Source organism: Vanessa cardui, chromosome 14 (genome assembly GCF_905220365.1).
Source record: "Vanessa cardui chromosome 14, ilVanCard2.1, whole genome shotgun sequence".
In the NCBI taxonomy this organism is placed as follows: domain Eukaryota; kingdom Metazoa; phylum Arthropoda; class Insecta; order Lepidoptera; family Nymphalidae; genus Vanessa; species Vanessa cardui.
The window spans coordinates 13,046,439-13,063,443 of NC_061136.1; the positions used below are offsets into that span (position 1 = coordinate 13,046,439).

Genomic DNA, 17,005 nt, shown 5'->3' on the forward strand with positions numbered 1-17,005 from the left:
TAAATGAAACAAAGAAACCTTGGACGCGCTGATCAAATTTTTTTCATGTTTTATCCATCGCACGTGACATTGGCCAAACAATCTTCGCCCAGTCATCATAAATAAAAACGAACAATTAAATAAATAAAAATACTATTAAAATATGCTTTTTTATAAGAATAATTAAGGTATCACTTTGAGTAGATATATGTAATGTATGTTACGTCTGGGATTGAGAACGCAATCCTCATTACTTGTTAGCGGAAATCTTGTCGTATGTATGATGGCGTAAAAACTTTTATGTGTTTGGATAATAAGTAACATGTGTAAGGTATCTGTCAAAGTTCAATTTAAGTTACTCAAACGGGCTTGTACCAAGTCCGACCACCAAATAAAGTTGCTCTAGAATATTTTTCTTCATTTCCTTAGGGAGAATATATACAAACAATAAAAATAATTCACCCCTTCCCATTCATTCTCATCCCTTCTCTTTCGCCTTCAATCTAGATTTCATAACTATTAAATACGCAATAAATATTTATCAAATACCTAAATTTGGTTGCAGATTGTCTGATGAGTGAATAGCACCTACCCAGCTGGGTTTCACAAAGCCTTACTACCAAGTAAACTTATTCAAAGTATATTGAAGACAATTGTTATTATATAATATATATATCCTAGATTGTTGCCAGGATATATATATTTATGAACTAGCTGTTACCCGCGGCTTTTGCTCGTCTATATATATGACTATATTTTAAATTTACGTTTTACGTTGATGATTGGTATTCAAGAGGTTTTACCTCTTTGTTTCCAAAAGAATAGCCTGAGACTTTTCTCAGGCTCTAGAGTATTTGTGTACCAAATGTAATTTAAATCAGTCCATTACTTTTGGCCTGAAAGCGAGGCAGACAGACAGAGTTCCTTTCGTATAAATAATATTAGTATGGATTACGTAGATGTGAGGGTATATTGTATGTTCGATTTTTAAAAATGTATCTCTTTTATCTTATCATTAAAACAACTGTCATCCGTAAATCATTAAAATAAGGCCGTCGCAAATCACGAGCAAAAAATACTCCCAACAAGTAACAACGCTCGAGTCATCGATGCGAGTTTGCCAGCACAACCGTTACTGGGCGGACCGCGCGTGTTACGATACCAAGAAGTCGTACCTTTAATAATAAAAGGGATTTACGATAACGGTTTCATAGGGTCGTTAGGTCCATATCAAATTAGTTAGAGTATGAAAATCATCTGAATCTCATTGTGTTTCGTTATAATAGTGATACTAAAACAGGGGTGATTGTTGCTGTCCTCTTCTTTCAAATGCCATCGGTGATGTCAGAGAGAGATAAATATAAGTTTAACAGTACAGTGCTAAACATCCTCTATAAGTGTAGTCGTAAGTTTCTCGATTAAAGATTGCCGAGAAAGCTTATCTCGTCGACCTGTCAATCTATGATGGACTCAACTCCCGCGGTTTCTTATCTCTAACATAAGACAACACTGAATATTATTTAATTACACGCACTTTACATAATATAACAAGAGTAGCCGTCTTATATGATTCAGTTGACTCAGTATATCCTCCGAATACGCTACAGAGGGGATTTTTTTATATATACCGGACATATATCAAAACGAGATCTTATTGAAAATTAAAAATCCTTAATAAGTGATACTAAACATCGTGGTTAAGTTTAATCGTATGGAATATTACTAAGGTAATTTTTTTATTTTGTTTTATTATATTTATTGTATATTCATTGTTATTATAATTACTTGTTAAATGTTAGTAAATGTTGAAAAAGAGTAACTACTGAATTTCTTGCCGGTTCTTCTCGGTAGAATCTACTTTCCGAACCGGTGGTAGCTTATTGACGATTCAAAAGAGCTTGTAAAAGCCCACTTGAATAATGTTTATTTTGATTTTATTTTTATTTTTTGATTACAAAATGAAATGAACTGAATTTGAAGCGAATCAATCTGCAAAGCGCTACTTCTCAAAAACGCGCTGTGCTTCTTTTTTTATTGCTAGATCGTTCCGATTGAATTTCCGTTATTAAGTGGACTGCAGTCAATATAACCTGTTTTATAAGCTTTTAGGTAGGAATTCGACGCAAAATCTGACGACTTTGCCGATATTAACCCAACTTACTTCATGGGCTTATTAATTTTTCAGTAAGGCTATTTACTACTGGTAAATGACATCTTATATTAGTATAGATTATGTTAGAATTTTGCTTAAATTACTTAATTAAAGATTATATCTGGATAATTATACCAAAATTTATTAGCCATGACAATGTATACTTCGTAAATATTTACGTGATGAAAATGTCTATTTTTTGTACTAGCTGTGCCCGCGACTTCGTGCAAAACATTAAATCAAAATGTTGTATATAGGTAATTCTAAAATAAAAGTAGCTTTAGATACCCCTTATTACGTCAGCTATTTGTTAGTAAAAGTCCTATCAAAACGGTTCAGTCGTTCTAGAGATTAGCCGGAACAAACAGAGAGATAGACAAAAATTTGTAAAAAAAAATGGTATTTTGGCTTTTGGTGTACGTACCGTATAACATACATATGCATTTATTAAAAAAAACGGTTATTTTAATATAACAAACAGACACTCCAAATTTATTATCTGCAGGTACAGATTTTCCATTACTTAATCTTACCTAGAATATCAGCCAATAACTATTTTTTTTATTATTATTTTTGTTATTTTTCTACTTGATATAGCGAATCATATCTCCATATAACATCCCAAAATAGCCGATACGGTATCAAAATATTTTGACAAATCGGAAAAACCTTTTTCTTTATTTATTCTATTTCCTTGAGGAATCCTTAGAGAGTTTGGAGGTCTTTAAATAAATTTAAAGGATTACAACTACATATAAAATTGAATTAGAGACAAAAACAAACTGAAGTCAATTTTAGATTTTAACAGTTAAGATAAATAAACGAAAACACAAAACGAATAAAAAAACCGTAACTCAACATTATATCTAATTAATATAAATAATATTATATTATGCAAATGAAAATTCTCATTTAAACTTGACCTTCAAGTGTTTCATCGTCCAGGAAGTTTAGTTTGTCTTTTAAATAACTTTAACGTCAAAAATAATCCTGATATCGATCTTTTACTTGACTTTGTATTTTTGAAATGTTGAAAAAGAGTAACTACTGAGTTTCTTGCCGGTTCTTCTCGGTAGAATCTACTTTCCGAACCGATGGTAGCTTCACTTAATTGTAAAATGACGATTCAAAAGTGCATATAAAAGTTGACTTGTTGAATAAAGTTTATTTTGATTTTGATTATACACAAGGTTAAAATGTTAGGTTTTACTGTAATCCATCCGTTAGAAATGTATCTCCAATCTGCCCCACAACTTGTTTTATAGTCTCTCTTCCGTCTTGCAGCTAGTATGTTACTGATCTCGAGAAGTATAGCAACGAGTTCATCATTAAAAAAAAAACTTATAAAAGTTTAACAACAACAAACAACAACAACAGCCTGTAAATTCCCACTGCTGGGCTAAAGGCCTCCTCTCCCTTGGAGAAGGTTTTGGAACATATTCCACCACGCTGTTCCAATGCGGGTTGGTGGAATACACATGTGGCAGAATTTCTATGAAATTTGTCATATGCAGGTTTCCTCACGATGTTTTCCTTCACCGCCGAGTACGAGATGAATTATAAAGACAAATTAAGCACATGAATCAGCGGTGCTTGCCTGGGTTTGAACCCGCAATCATCGGTTAAGATGCACGCGTTCTAACCACTGGGCCATCTCGACTCACAAAGTTTAAACCTACTTCAAACTTACTTACAGAACCAGCTACTGAACTAGAAATAAGAATAAATTTATGAAACTACTAGATCGATTTTAATGAAACTCACACTGTTTTAAGTTGAAATGTACGTAACTCAGATTAAAAATCATCACAATATCACTTTTAGTTCTCAAAAATCCTACAAGAATCACTGCAAAATTTCAAATTAATCGGACGTATAATTTCGGAGTTTTCCTTATGAGTCAGTCAGTGATATCTCGCTTACATGTATAGAGATAAGAAAACGCAAAAAGTTTAATAAATGATATGAAAATATGAATGTCATTATCGCATAATTATAATCTCGTAAGCCTGTTTTTATCCCTGTGATTATGGGACGACAGCTGCACGTAAAAGATCGGTCATGGTCTTATTTTGACGAGCAGTAGATGTGCAGAAAACAAATGAGGATAGTCCAGACAAGCACCACTATATATATGTGCTTAATTTGTGTTTATAATTCTTCTCGTGCTCGGCGGTGAAGGAAAACATCGTGAGGAAACCTGCTTGTGTCTAATTTTATAGAAATTCTGTCACATGTGCATTCCATCAACCCGCATTGGAACAGCCTGGTGGAATATGTTCCAAACCCTCTACTCAATGGAATAGGAGGCCTTAGCCCAGCAGTGGGTAATTTACAGGCTGTTACTTTACTTTACTTCCAGCAGTGGGTAATTTACAGGCTGTTACTTTACTTTACTTTTTTTTCTATAAATGTATGTAACATATCCAGCATTGAAGTCAACGAGTATTAGCTCCGCGTTTTTTATCATTAACCTTATGTCAATTCCACCATGCTGCTCCAAAGTGGATTGGTGGCTACAGATGTGTACACCTAAATCACAAACATAAACTAAGCATATGAAAACAGTATCATTTAGACTTTGATCTTCGTTTTTATTATAAAATTGGTAAGCAGATAACCTTTTCCGGTTTGAAGTGTGATTAATGGCACAAGGAGAAATAACATCTTAGTTCCAAAAACAAATCCAATTATATTTATGTCATTGTGTTTTTGGTCAGATGGAGATTTGATAGATTACGAGCACACAGATTAAAAATGAAGAAATTTGTCATATAGCTGGGAAAGATTCTGCTGCTCAGGTATTTTCCTACAATAAAATTAAATAACAATTACATGATTATTTTTTCTACTATCAACTCGTCCATAATTTAAAAATAAAAACGATGCATGTACCAAAAGTATTCGTTAAAAGAGGACATCCCGCAACCATTATTATTTTTGTTTACTCCACACAACCAAATAAAAACTATAAAACTCTTTAAAGTGATTAAAGAATTTAAAATTTGTACATTTGCTAGTTAATAATTTAAAAAAAATATAAGCAAAAAGCGCATATAAAAATAACAACATGATTATATTAAAACTTTTCTGTGAATCATCAAAATATAAAAAAAAGGTTAACGATTTTTTGGTGACTAACGAAAACACTGTTTAAAATTTTGTGAGATTTGTTTTCTGTTGATAATTGTTAGGGTGGCAATTTCTTTATGTCGTTTCTTGGTGGCAGGTTATTTAATTCTGTCGATCGTGTTCGGTTAAATTGGAGATAATTTCATATATATTCGATTGTATTAGACATTTTTAGATGAGATTTTCAGTAATTTGTGGATGTGGTGTATGACGACTAGGTCAAAAACGTCGTGAGAAAATTGGTTTCCTCACGACGTTTACGACAGCAGGTATATCGAAAAAGTAAATAACAATTCAGCGTTTTCTTCCCAGGTTTAAATCTACAATCTTGTTATTAGATTTACGTAGTCAATTAGATTATTGCAAATGATAAATTTTATTCATATTTTTATCATTTGTGTGCAGCAGGATAGAATTAAATAAGAATTAATGTGCGCTATAATTTGCCGAATAAATATATTATTCATCTAATTTACGTCATTGTATAAAATGTGATGCGTTCTTAACTTACATTTTTAATTACCATTGCAGTTCTCCTTGTCCTTGGAACTACCGGTAACGCTAAAAAAATCAATTATAGTCTTTATCCATACAAACGTTATAGTTTAGAGGGCTGTATATGAGTCAAGGTTGTCTGTGTGTTTTAACCGTGACAACTGTTTTAAAATTAATGTTAACTAATTCGAATATAAAACCTAATTACGGTAAAATACACTCTTGATTAATATAGGGGCCCTATCGAGAGAATGTTGTTTTTTAAAAGGTTAAATACCATATATTATCAAAATGCACTTATAGCCAGTTGAACACCGGTCGGATGCTAAATTAAAGTAAATTTATGTAATCGAGAACGATTCTCGTGCGTATATAGCAAGTCTTTATATTCGATGTAATATGTAAATCAAAGCTTTTATTTAATGATACTCCGGCTTCGATTGGAATATTCATATCGGTCTGAGAACATACAGCGACTTCACGGTACGATACTTGTGTCGATTATATTAATTATTATTACAGTTATTCGTAATAAACTCTGATATAAATAAAAAAATGTTTTGACGCAACTGAACTGCAAAATGAGGAAAAACGCTGTTTTTTTTTACAAATATATGCCATATCTATGACGTTTATCTACTACGCTTTGATTACATATAAACCTGTATGAATAAATTTATCTATGAATTATATTCATATTATGGTATCTCACTAAACTTTATCCACTGGACTTCCGAATAGTTTGATATTTGACTCCAATTTTTACATATGTATTGAGAAGAAAGTAGACTACCTACTTCTTTCACAGGGGTTCTGTGCTAGAAATATTTGGAAATTATTTACATAAGTGTAATACCAATATAATAGGAAGAAAAATATATCAAAATATACTTTACTCAAGTAGGGTTTTTACAAGTACTTTTGAAATGTCATTTTACAATTAAGTGAAGCTACCACCGCGCACCGGTTCGGAAAGTCGATTCTATCGCGAAGAACCGGCAATAAACTTAATACTTACCCTTTTTCATCATTTAAAAATACATTCATGCTAGTTAAATACAGTTATATCTGTGTGTAATTTATTCTGCCTGGAAATCTACAAGTATTATCTTCACGTCACGTTAATTTTTATCGTCTGCATAATCTTGTACTGAACTTCTTTACCAATGTATTTTTTACAAATGATTAAAATGTATGAAACGGCAAAGTTAAAAATGTTCGTGGAATTTTATTATAGAAACGAGTACCTTGCCTCAAGAAGGATGTATTGACGTTACGAAGTCGGTCTATCATACTATTCACAAAGTTTGCAAAACAATTAATTTGATAGAAAAAAGTACAACACTACATTGAATTAAAATAAATTAATTCAACTTAGTTTAAATAAATACGATAATGTTTGCATTTCGATAACACTAGAATTACTTAAATTTTCATGGCAACATACGAATAGCATTAACCATTGATAAACCTTTAATACAACTGATATTATTATATGAGTAAATAAATGTTTGTTATCTTTGTTTCACTATTCACCCTCCCATTGTAAAGGAAACCAATATTATTAAAACATATCCACAATTATGTCGTTCGAGTCTTCGCTTTGTATTAGATTAATGGGAACTCGTTTTATTAAGTAGGTATACCAATTAATTTTTATACAAATTTATTACTCGTTTAGACCGGTACCTACGTATTTACGAATAATAAATTTCCGCGATCTTATCAATTAAAAAAGAATTAAGAGTTAAAATTTAATTAAGCGTATTTGTTACAACTGTTCTAAATAAAATACAAATCGGCTTAAAACACAAGAATCCGGTGCGGTTTATAGAACGAATAAATTTTCTAAATATGAAGCACGTAATTGGAAGTTCTTACTTGAAAAGACTAAAACCTTTTTTAATTTAAATAATTTAATTGGCTGTTTACCAGTCGAAGGCTCATTAAAAAGGGTAATTAAAGCTTGAATAGCTTATCATTTTGGTCATATTCACCCCGTTGCTAACTTATGTCAAGATCAAAATAAATTGACAAAAAGTGGGAACTTCTTAAACGATTGATGGTCTAAAAAAATAATGCTTAAGGAAGTTTTGTTAATAAATATACTTTATACAGATTAAAAATACACGAAATATTGCGTCACATTGTAGATATTGCTATGCTCGATGCATTAATTCTTGTAATACATTTTATTAAATATCACTGTAAGGAATTCCACACATAATATTAGGTATGTCTGACTGCGTTTCGGCCATTAAATGTACACAGTTTTAATCTATAACAAAAATAGGTACATAATAGGCTATCGCGAAAATTGACTTTGGTGTCTGTTTAATATGAAAGTAATTAAGGGCTACAAATAATAAAAATAATATTAATATAAAAAAAACAGCAGATAGTTTTGTTATATGAGGTGTAATATGTTAGGAATGTAACAAATTAGTAAAAAGTATCAAAATTGCCCATCTCAGTGTATTTGTTTAGTTCCTAATATCGAAATTCGATCATAATCCTTATTAAAATATATTGGCCATTTTTTTATGATTCTTTTTATGAGCATGAACATCTAATAATAAAAATATTTTAATGAACAATATGAATGAATGAAAAAAATCAATCAATCGATTTTCGTGTTTATGGGACGCATAAAAATAAGCCCATATCCTTCCTTTTTGTTCAAGTTTGCTTCGTAGCAAATTTCATCAAAAGTAGGACTTGAAAGGACAACAGATAGACATACAAAATTATTTTCACACTTATAATATTAATAACACAACTGTTATCTTAGTCTTTTTATATAAATATATTAAATAATCGACTCGCGGTCATATCATGTAACAATATTATTTTCATAATGTTTTCACCTACGAAATCGTATCAATTTTGACTTAAAAACTAACCTTGAATTATTTATTCAATAGCATAAAGCAGCCGCTATACAATACAGTAATTCTAATTAAATAATGTAATGTTAATATTGTATCAAAATGACGCACAAATTAACACTTCTATTGGTTATTGATAATGCTCGTTAATTGTTTCATTTTCGAACAATTTTCTATCACAAACATAATTAGGGGATTAATTATCTATTATTAACTATTTTTAGAACTGAATCGAAAACTTATCGTATTCGTAATCAATCAGTAGTGAATCGAGGTTTTATAGAATACTAGTGATCCGTCCCGGCTTCACCCGTGCCACCCCGTATACAATGATATGACATCACAGTAGAAACTTCTAAAATTATCAGTGTTTCTTTACTAAATTGTCCATGTATTATATATAAAAACCTTCTTCTCAAATCATCTATCTATTAAAAAAAACCGCATCAAAATCCGTTGCGTAGTTTTCAAGATTTAAGCATTCATAGGGATATAGGGACAGAGAAAGCGACTTTGTTTTATACTATGTAGTGATAGTGATTTCACAGGGTAAATGGGAATTGATTGATTCATGTGATCGTCGGGTTTAAAACCAGAACATTTATATCTATTTTTAAAGATATCGATTTTGCATAATCTTTTTTAAATAATGTCTGTTCTGAGAATGAATAAAAACGTTTTCTAAAACAAGTAAATAATTAAAATTAAGTGTTGTTTGGACCTGTTCTTCGAAACATGTTGGTAATGGTTATATATTTCCATAAATTAATATTGAGTCTATATAAAAGATTTATTTATCAAAAATCCTTTTTTCGTAATGTTTTACAATACCTTCGTGACTGACTTAACAGTAATAAAAGATTATGTAGGTAATATTTTTATTTATGAATCGTACTCGTAGTTTTATTGTAATACCCTAATAGTGCGATACTCGTACGACATGTTTACGCGTGTGTTATCAATTAAAAAAACATTATCAATTAAAAAACGTGTGTAATATTATTAATTAATTACTTCTTTTGTTTCACAGTTTATAAAAGTAAAAGTTTTTTAAAAATGGGAACAAATATTTAAGTGAAAAAACTAAGTGATTAAAATACTTTACTTATCATATTTAACTTTTATAAAACAAATTTTATTAATATAAATTTAAATTTTGACGTACATAATTTCATGTCATTATGACAAGAAAATATTTATTTACTTTTTCTCATCCTTGATCATCGAAATTGACTAAGAACGTAAATTTAAGTTCTATTTTTTTTTTAATTTCTGTGTTTTAAACTTTATTTGGTGATGTATTAAAAAAATTCAGAATTAAATAATTCAGATAAACAAAGGGAACGTGCGAATGTAGTGAAGATTATATTCTAACATCAGAACGATACCGTTTAATTACAATTTTCCCGGTTAGTTTGTTCGATGATTGCATTTCGTTACAGATACTTATTTGCGACGCTCGTGTATCCACGTCTTAAGACATTTTTTAATTAATCGGTGAATTAAAAAAATATAAATATAATGAAACTATATGTGAGTTTGGGTTTTCTAAACAGTTTGTCTCTCTTTATTAATTATAGTAATTATTAAAAAAAATAATTACATATTTTAAATACAATTAATATGGAATTTTAAATTATATCTTAGTGTGTTTTTTTCATAAAAAAATATATAACTATATTTATATCGAAAAATAAACATTTTAACGTAATAAAATAAATTAGAATATAACCGTTGACAAGTAAGATTTTTAAACAATTAATCAGATAACGGTCAATATCCTGTATTGGGCAAATTCAAGTATTAAAATATAAACATATTAAAAATATAAATTAAAATAAAACTTTTTTGTTTAAAGACAGTTAATATGGCAGTGAGCGGGAAAATGGAAAAAGGCGCCAAAACTGAACCTTCCATAGCAACACTGGACGAGGCTATGCTACTTACTGGTGAGTTTCTATTAACTTTAATTATTATTATATAAATTTATTGACACTGTTGCGTTCAAACTTATTAATTATACCCCATTAAACGCAGTAATTACTGTAATGAGTGACCACTTCACCTAAATAGTGTTTATATGAAATATGATAACAATAAATGTCACCTTTATTTATTTATTTATATATATTGTGTATGTATACTTATTTATTTATATATATTTTTTGTGAATTAGTCTCAATTTTAAAGTGTTGAGAAAGTTTGGCTCAGTTGGACTTGCGACCGTGACATAAGAGGCTAAGATTAGTTTCTTAGATTAGTACAAATCACATTTGTATATTATATTATTGATATGAAAATATAATGAAAGTAGGTGGTAAGCTTTGAGCATGTGTAGGTACCACCCAATAGTTTAGCTCCTGACGTTGGTGGCGTATCTGCAATGTAAAGAATGTTTAATAATTCTGAATTAATGTCTGTGGACGGTGGTGACCACATACCTTTAGGTGACCCCCTTTGTCCCCTTGGTACAATAAAAAAAATATAAATTGGCCCAATATACTCTCATATAATCGTTTTCCTTAATTCATAATCATAACTCGTAATCAAATAACGAAAAATAGCGCGCGATATCTCTAATAATAAATTAAAAGACTTTTTAATAATTGTTACGAAATAGTTTAGCTAGCAATTCGTGACTTTCAAAATAATCATGTCTTAAATTAGCCATTTAGATAACACATTTTACATTACTTATTGACAGAATAAAACGCACCCATTCAATATTAATCATTATTAATAAGTCCAACAAATGTAAGGAATGATTGGGAAGCTACTGGTCTCTAATTCGGGAGTCTCCAAGTTTCTCTTTGTTAGTTGGTTGGCTTTGCTCTTTGATGTATGTATCATATTTCGTAATAAATATTTGTATTTTTATCAACACTCATCGGATTATCATAGTGAGGAAATAATGAGTGCACCTGGGTTAACGTACTTATGCAGGTGCGTTCTCTGTGTGTGTGTGTGTTCGGAATTAATTGTGCTCGTACATTGATACGTCCGACGTATGATCTCATATATTATAACAATAAAAATTAAACATGACATATTTGGTACGGCTTCGTGTAAACTAGTCGTTGTTCCACCTACTCCTCAACTAAACTACTTATCTTAACAAATATTACCAAAATATGTACTTCGCGATGGTTTGTTTAGGTTAAGGTTGAGCCTATGACGTCATCAGGAACGAACTGAGTTTACTTCAATTCGTTTATGTAATATTGGTGTCAACAAATTAATAAATTATTAAGATTCCACGACTTCTTCGTCCTTTCTTATTCATAGTACAACATCAAATATGAGAAATAAAAAAGGTCCAAGAATTGATCCTTGAGGAACTACCTTATTTACATCTCAGTGATAATAAATATCTTGTGTTTTTACCCGAAAGTGTTTTTAAGTAACCAAAAGGTTAAGTTCACATTTTCCATTTTTATACTGCTATAATATTACTACAGAAATTTCATACTATGTTACTCAATCGAAGGCTTTCGATTAATCAATGACTTACTGCTTAATGAGTTCGATTTTCGTTTGTCGACAAAGCAAATCAAAACTAAAGTGAACTAGGAACTCATTCAAATAATAATTATTTCATTATTTAGATAAATGCTGGTTGATATGACTCAGATTAGCTTAGAAAAACTTCCAAATTTAAATAATGGAACTAAATAAATATGCTTTATTAGACCAAGAAATATACGATGTTTAAAACAATTATAAAATGTTGCAAGATAAAATATAATTACGTCAGTTAAAATTTACATAAATAATCCACAGATCGGGCTTGTTAACATAAAATAACTTAAAGTTATGGACATATTACATCATATTTGTTTACAATGTTAAAATTAAGTTTGCCTGCCTGATTTCACACTATCTTAAAATAAGTCTGTGTAAGCTGAGATGTGCCAGTGGTTAGAACGCGTGCATCTTAATCGATCATTTCGGGAACAAAACCAGGCAAGCACCACTATGTATATGTGCTTAATTTGTTTTTATAATTCATCTCGTGCTAAGCGGCGAAGGAAAACATCGTGAGGAAACCTACATGTGTCTAATTTCATCGAAATTCTGCCACATGTGCATTCCACAAACCCGCATTGGAACAGCGGGGTGGAATATGTTCCAAACCCTCTCCTAAATGGAGGAGGAGGCCTAAGCCCAGCACTGGGTAATTTACAGGCTGTTACTTTACTTTTACTTTACTTTACTAAAATAAGTCGCCGTCTATCGCAGGGGAAATTCGACATTTTAAAACATTATTATCGTCAGTCAAGGCCAACTGATATATGCGACATTACACTCTGCACAGTTTGGCCATTCTAAGTAGGTATCACACATTCGTTGATTCGTTGATAATTTGCAACAATACTAATAATAAATAGTTTTGAACGATTTGTGATTTTTTTTATGACAGTGGTCTAAACTTTATTTATTATTTATACTTTAATTATCTGCGATACTATATAATAAAAATATTGAATAAATTGTATTTATACGAATTTAGCCAAGTTATGTATCAAATTATGTTTGAATTACCAAATTTTACTTTACGAACAATATCTTATATTTTTATTTAAACTTAATGTTTTTAAACATACAACATGTTCTTTTATAATATATATAGTGTCGCAACTTATCTATTTACGTTTAAGATTTTCCATTCATTTATCTTGTAAAGGATTAAAAGTGATTTTTATCAGCGATAAGTACCACCAGCTAACAAATCATTGTTGATATGAAAAGCTTTATTTCGAACCACAAATAACAATATCGGGAAACTATAATCTTATAATGCGAAAGTTAGAAATCGATTAGATTATTATTGTTTTTAATTCTGATAATGATCAAACAACACTGATATTAGTATAAGGCATGACGATGCTAAAGACCGTTCTGTTTGATACGCAAATCTATTGGTCATACCCCCGAGCAGCGCCAATAGATGTTTCACATTTATATGAAGCTAACGACCTGCCCCTGCTTCGCTCAGATGCAAAGCTGATACTAAATGTACTACAGAATTTGTTTATGTACCACATCACATTAGAAACTTATAAAATTATCAGTGTTTCTTTACTACATTGTCTATGTAATATATACAAAAACCTTCCTCTCGAATCACTCTATCTATTAAAAAAAAACTGCATCAAAATCCGCTGCGTAGTTTCAAAGATTTAAGCGTACATAGGGATATAGGGACAAAGAAAGCGACATCGGTTTATACTATGTAGTGATTACGAAAAAAGCATTCTTTTTATATTAGTTGCGATTTTTAAATATCGAAAATATATTTCCATTTCTTAAAATAACTTAAGAATTACTATAAATACATATAAAAGGATTGTCACAACTATTCATCACTTCAAACTAAAACAATATTCTAATTCTCTTTTATTGTTATTTATGGTCTAGTTTTAAAAAGTTATATTATTCATAGATATTTAGGATTAATATGAATAATCTTATAATCCCGAATACCTACTATGAATATCACTTTTTTTTTAGAATTAGGCTATAAATAATTATAATGGAAAATTCTTATTTTCTTTTATTGTTATTTATGGTTTAATCAGCTTGTTTACAAGACTGAATCGTTCACACTTTTTCTTTGTTATCATAGTTTTACAGTTCATATTAGTTATCTTATCTTGCTAATCCCATAACTAGCACCACTTCAGATTATATTTTCGTATAGCAACACAAATAATAATCTTTAATATACCACACCTGAACTAGGCCTTATCTGTTAAGGAAAAGTAAAATATGTGTGCTTTATGCAGATTTTCTTGGATTATTTTTCTTCACTACTTTAGTGGTTTCAGTTTCACTAAACAATTCACTAAGCAACTGAATCGTTCATATTCAAGAATTTAATTGACAAAAACATTCGATTTTTTAATGAATTATAGACAAATTATATTCGCGATAATCGTGGTGATTGGATATCAATAACGACAGTATTGATATTGATATGTGTTTATATTTTTCTCGTATATTAGGTTACTAGTAGTCGCCCGCGGCTTCGCTTGCCTTTTAGCGGTTGGATGACATGTGTTAGGCATAAAAAGTAGCCTATGTCCTTCCTTGGACATTAATTTTGCTGCATTCCAAATTTCATCAAATTCATACCAAAACCAAGTTTTGGTAGTGAAAGAGCCACAGACAGACAGAGTTACTTTTATATTTATAAATATTAGTTTATATATATACATAAGAACATTTATACTCATCATGTTAATAGTCTAAATTAAAAGCAGTTGAAACCACAAAGAGCAGATAGTAAATATATTTTTTTCTAAAACTTCTTCCGAAACACCATCGTTTGGTTGAGATTTTATATGTTTTATAGTTATACATTACAAAAAACGTCGTCGTCATTTATGAGTTAATATTGTTAAAGTACATATCATTGGCCTTCATTAATTATATTGGCTTGAAGTGGTTACATATAGGTCGCGTCGTTCTAAGTCGGATACAATGTCACATCAAACAATTTCTATAAAATTAATATATAGTAAAGTGTTCATCCTTTTAATGTTTAATTTTATAAATACCAGCAAACGGGTATTGATATATTAGCACTGGTAACATATTTTACATTTAAAATGACGATTAAAAAAAATTAGTAATATTTTTAATTTGATTTAAATTTTGTCCAAACATTCATCAATATTCGAATTGTTATAAAGTTCGTTATCGTTGCCATTTAAAAAATAATTTTGAGTAAAACGACTCGTTCATTAAGAAACGTTATAGACTATAATAAAAAGCTACGAACTGTTGGTGTGGAACGTTTAACTGAGCGGAGCAATCAGTAGTAAGATATTTATTCTACCTTTTTTATAATATACGTTGGTGAACGGGTGGATATGCCACTACTGCTCATAGACATTCACTGATCCCTACCCAGATGGGCTTGCGAACAAAGCCTTATCAGCATTTTTCTAATTTAAAATTATGCTCCAAATCTATGTAAAAAAAAAACAAATACACGAATAATAATCATTAAATATGCATAGATAATACTAGAAAGTAACAGTGTGTCCCTGTAAATGGGACGTTCGAAGCATATATTTTAAGTAAATTTTATAATCATGCGAAAAATACTTATTTGTAATTAACCACAACCATATTACGTTAAAATTTTACTTTGTCATAAATAGTTATACAGGGTTACAGGTTAAGTCGACCGAAATCCTTTAAGAGAGGATAGATTCCATCATTCCTAACCGATTTGACTATGGAACCCCATATCCTAAACCTAACCCTTCTCAAGTTATTGGCCTTTGAATTTATTTTATAAAAATGACAGATTTTTTGACGACTGCCCCTTTATTTTTGTTTTGTGTCCCAATTTTGTATTCTTTTTGCTATTTTTGAGTAGAAGATTAGTTGCTTTATTATTTTAAGCTACAAAACTGCCAGTAACTATACCAAATGAGTCGTAGTAGACAGTCAATTGTTAAAAAAAATAATTACATTTAAAAAATATATTTTTTATTTCTAAGATATCTTTAAAAAAGTCTATGACAGATGTACTGCAGATATGCTAAAAAATATCTACGGCTCTTCAGCTTTCCCATAAGGTATAATAACATAGGGTATTATTAGAATCCTTGGAAAAAATCTTTAAACAAAGACGCCCGAGTAACAAACGTTAAGCCGCTCGCAGCGCCTGTTGTCCTGCAATGAGTGCGAGCGGGACATTTTTCAATGTAAATAGGTACGAGAGACATAGGTAAAAACTATTTTGTTGTTATTGTGTGTGCTTTTTGGTAATTCCTTAATTCCTTATTCAGTCTGCTTACGCGATTCGTCCGTGGTAGATGCAATACATAGTGCTCTTGGTTTTTTACTCGATTTGGCTTGTTTTCTGGACTGTTTCTTCCTATTCGTGACTGTGCTTGTTAACTGGACCTTGATTTGTATTTCTAATTTGGAACTGTTGAAAATGACGACCTTTACAAATGAAGAATATGCTGATATTCTGATTTGTTATGGGTACTGCAACTGTGTATCTTCACGAGCACGTGAAGAATACATAGTACGTTATCCTGGCCGCCGTATACCGGATATTAGTGTCTTTGATGGAGTTTATCGGCAAATTAGAGAGACTGGCTCTGTTTCAAGATGACGAACAGACGTAGGCAGACCACGAATTCATGACGACGACGAAGAGCAAGATAATGAGATAATTCGACGATTTCGACATGATCCCACTACGTCAACTAATGTTGTTGCTCGAGGACTTGGACTCTCACAGTGGAAAATGTGGTTTACAGTGCATACTGCTTGTCTCTACCCCTACCACTTCATGCCAGTACATATCATCGAAGAAGGAGATCCTGCGAGG

At 30.6% G+C, this 17,005-nt stretch overlaps 1 protein-coding gene across 2 annotated transcripts in view; it reads left to right on the plus strand.

The window, feature by feature from the left end:
* The first annotated feature begins 1,330 nt into the window (after window positions 1-1,330).
* LOC124535280 (organic cation/carnitine transporter 7-like) overlaps window positions 1,331-17,005 on the plus strand; it is a 38,058-nt gene continuing 22,383 nt past the window's right edge. The window contains exons 1-2 of one of the 2 annotated variants that reach the window (XM_047111442.1): window positions 1,331-1,706; window positions 10,505-10,595. In XM_047111442.1, coding sequence (XP_046967398.1) covers window positions 10,514-10,595 — 82 coding nt within the window. In that variant the 5' untranslated portion in view covers window positions 1,331-1,706; window positions 10,505-10,513. Of the gene's footprint in view, window positions 1,707-10,038; window positions 10,180-10,504; window positions 10,596-17,005 lie in introns of those variants that run through there. The other variant, XM_047111441.1, reaches the window with a different exon arrangement.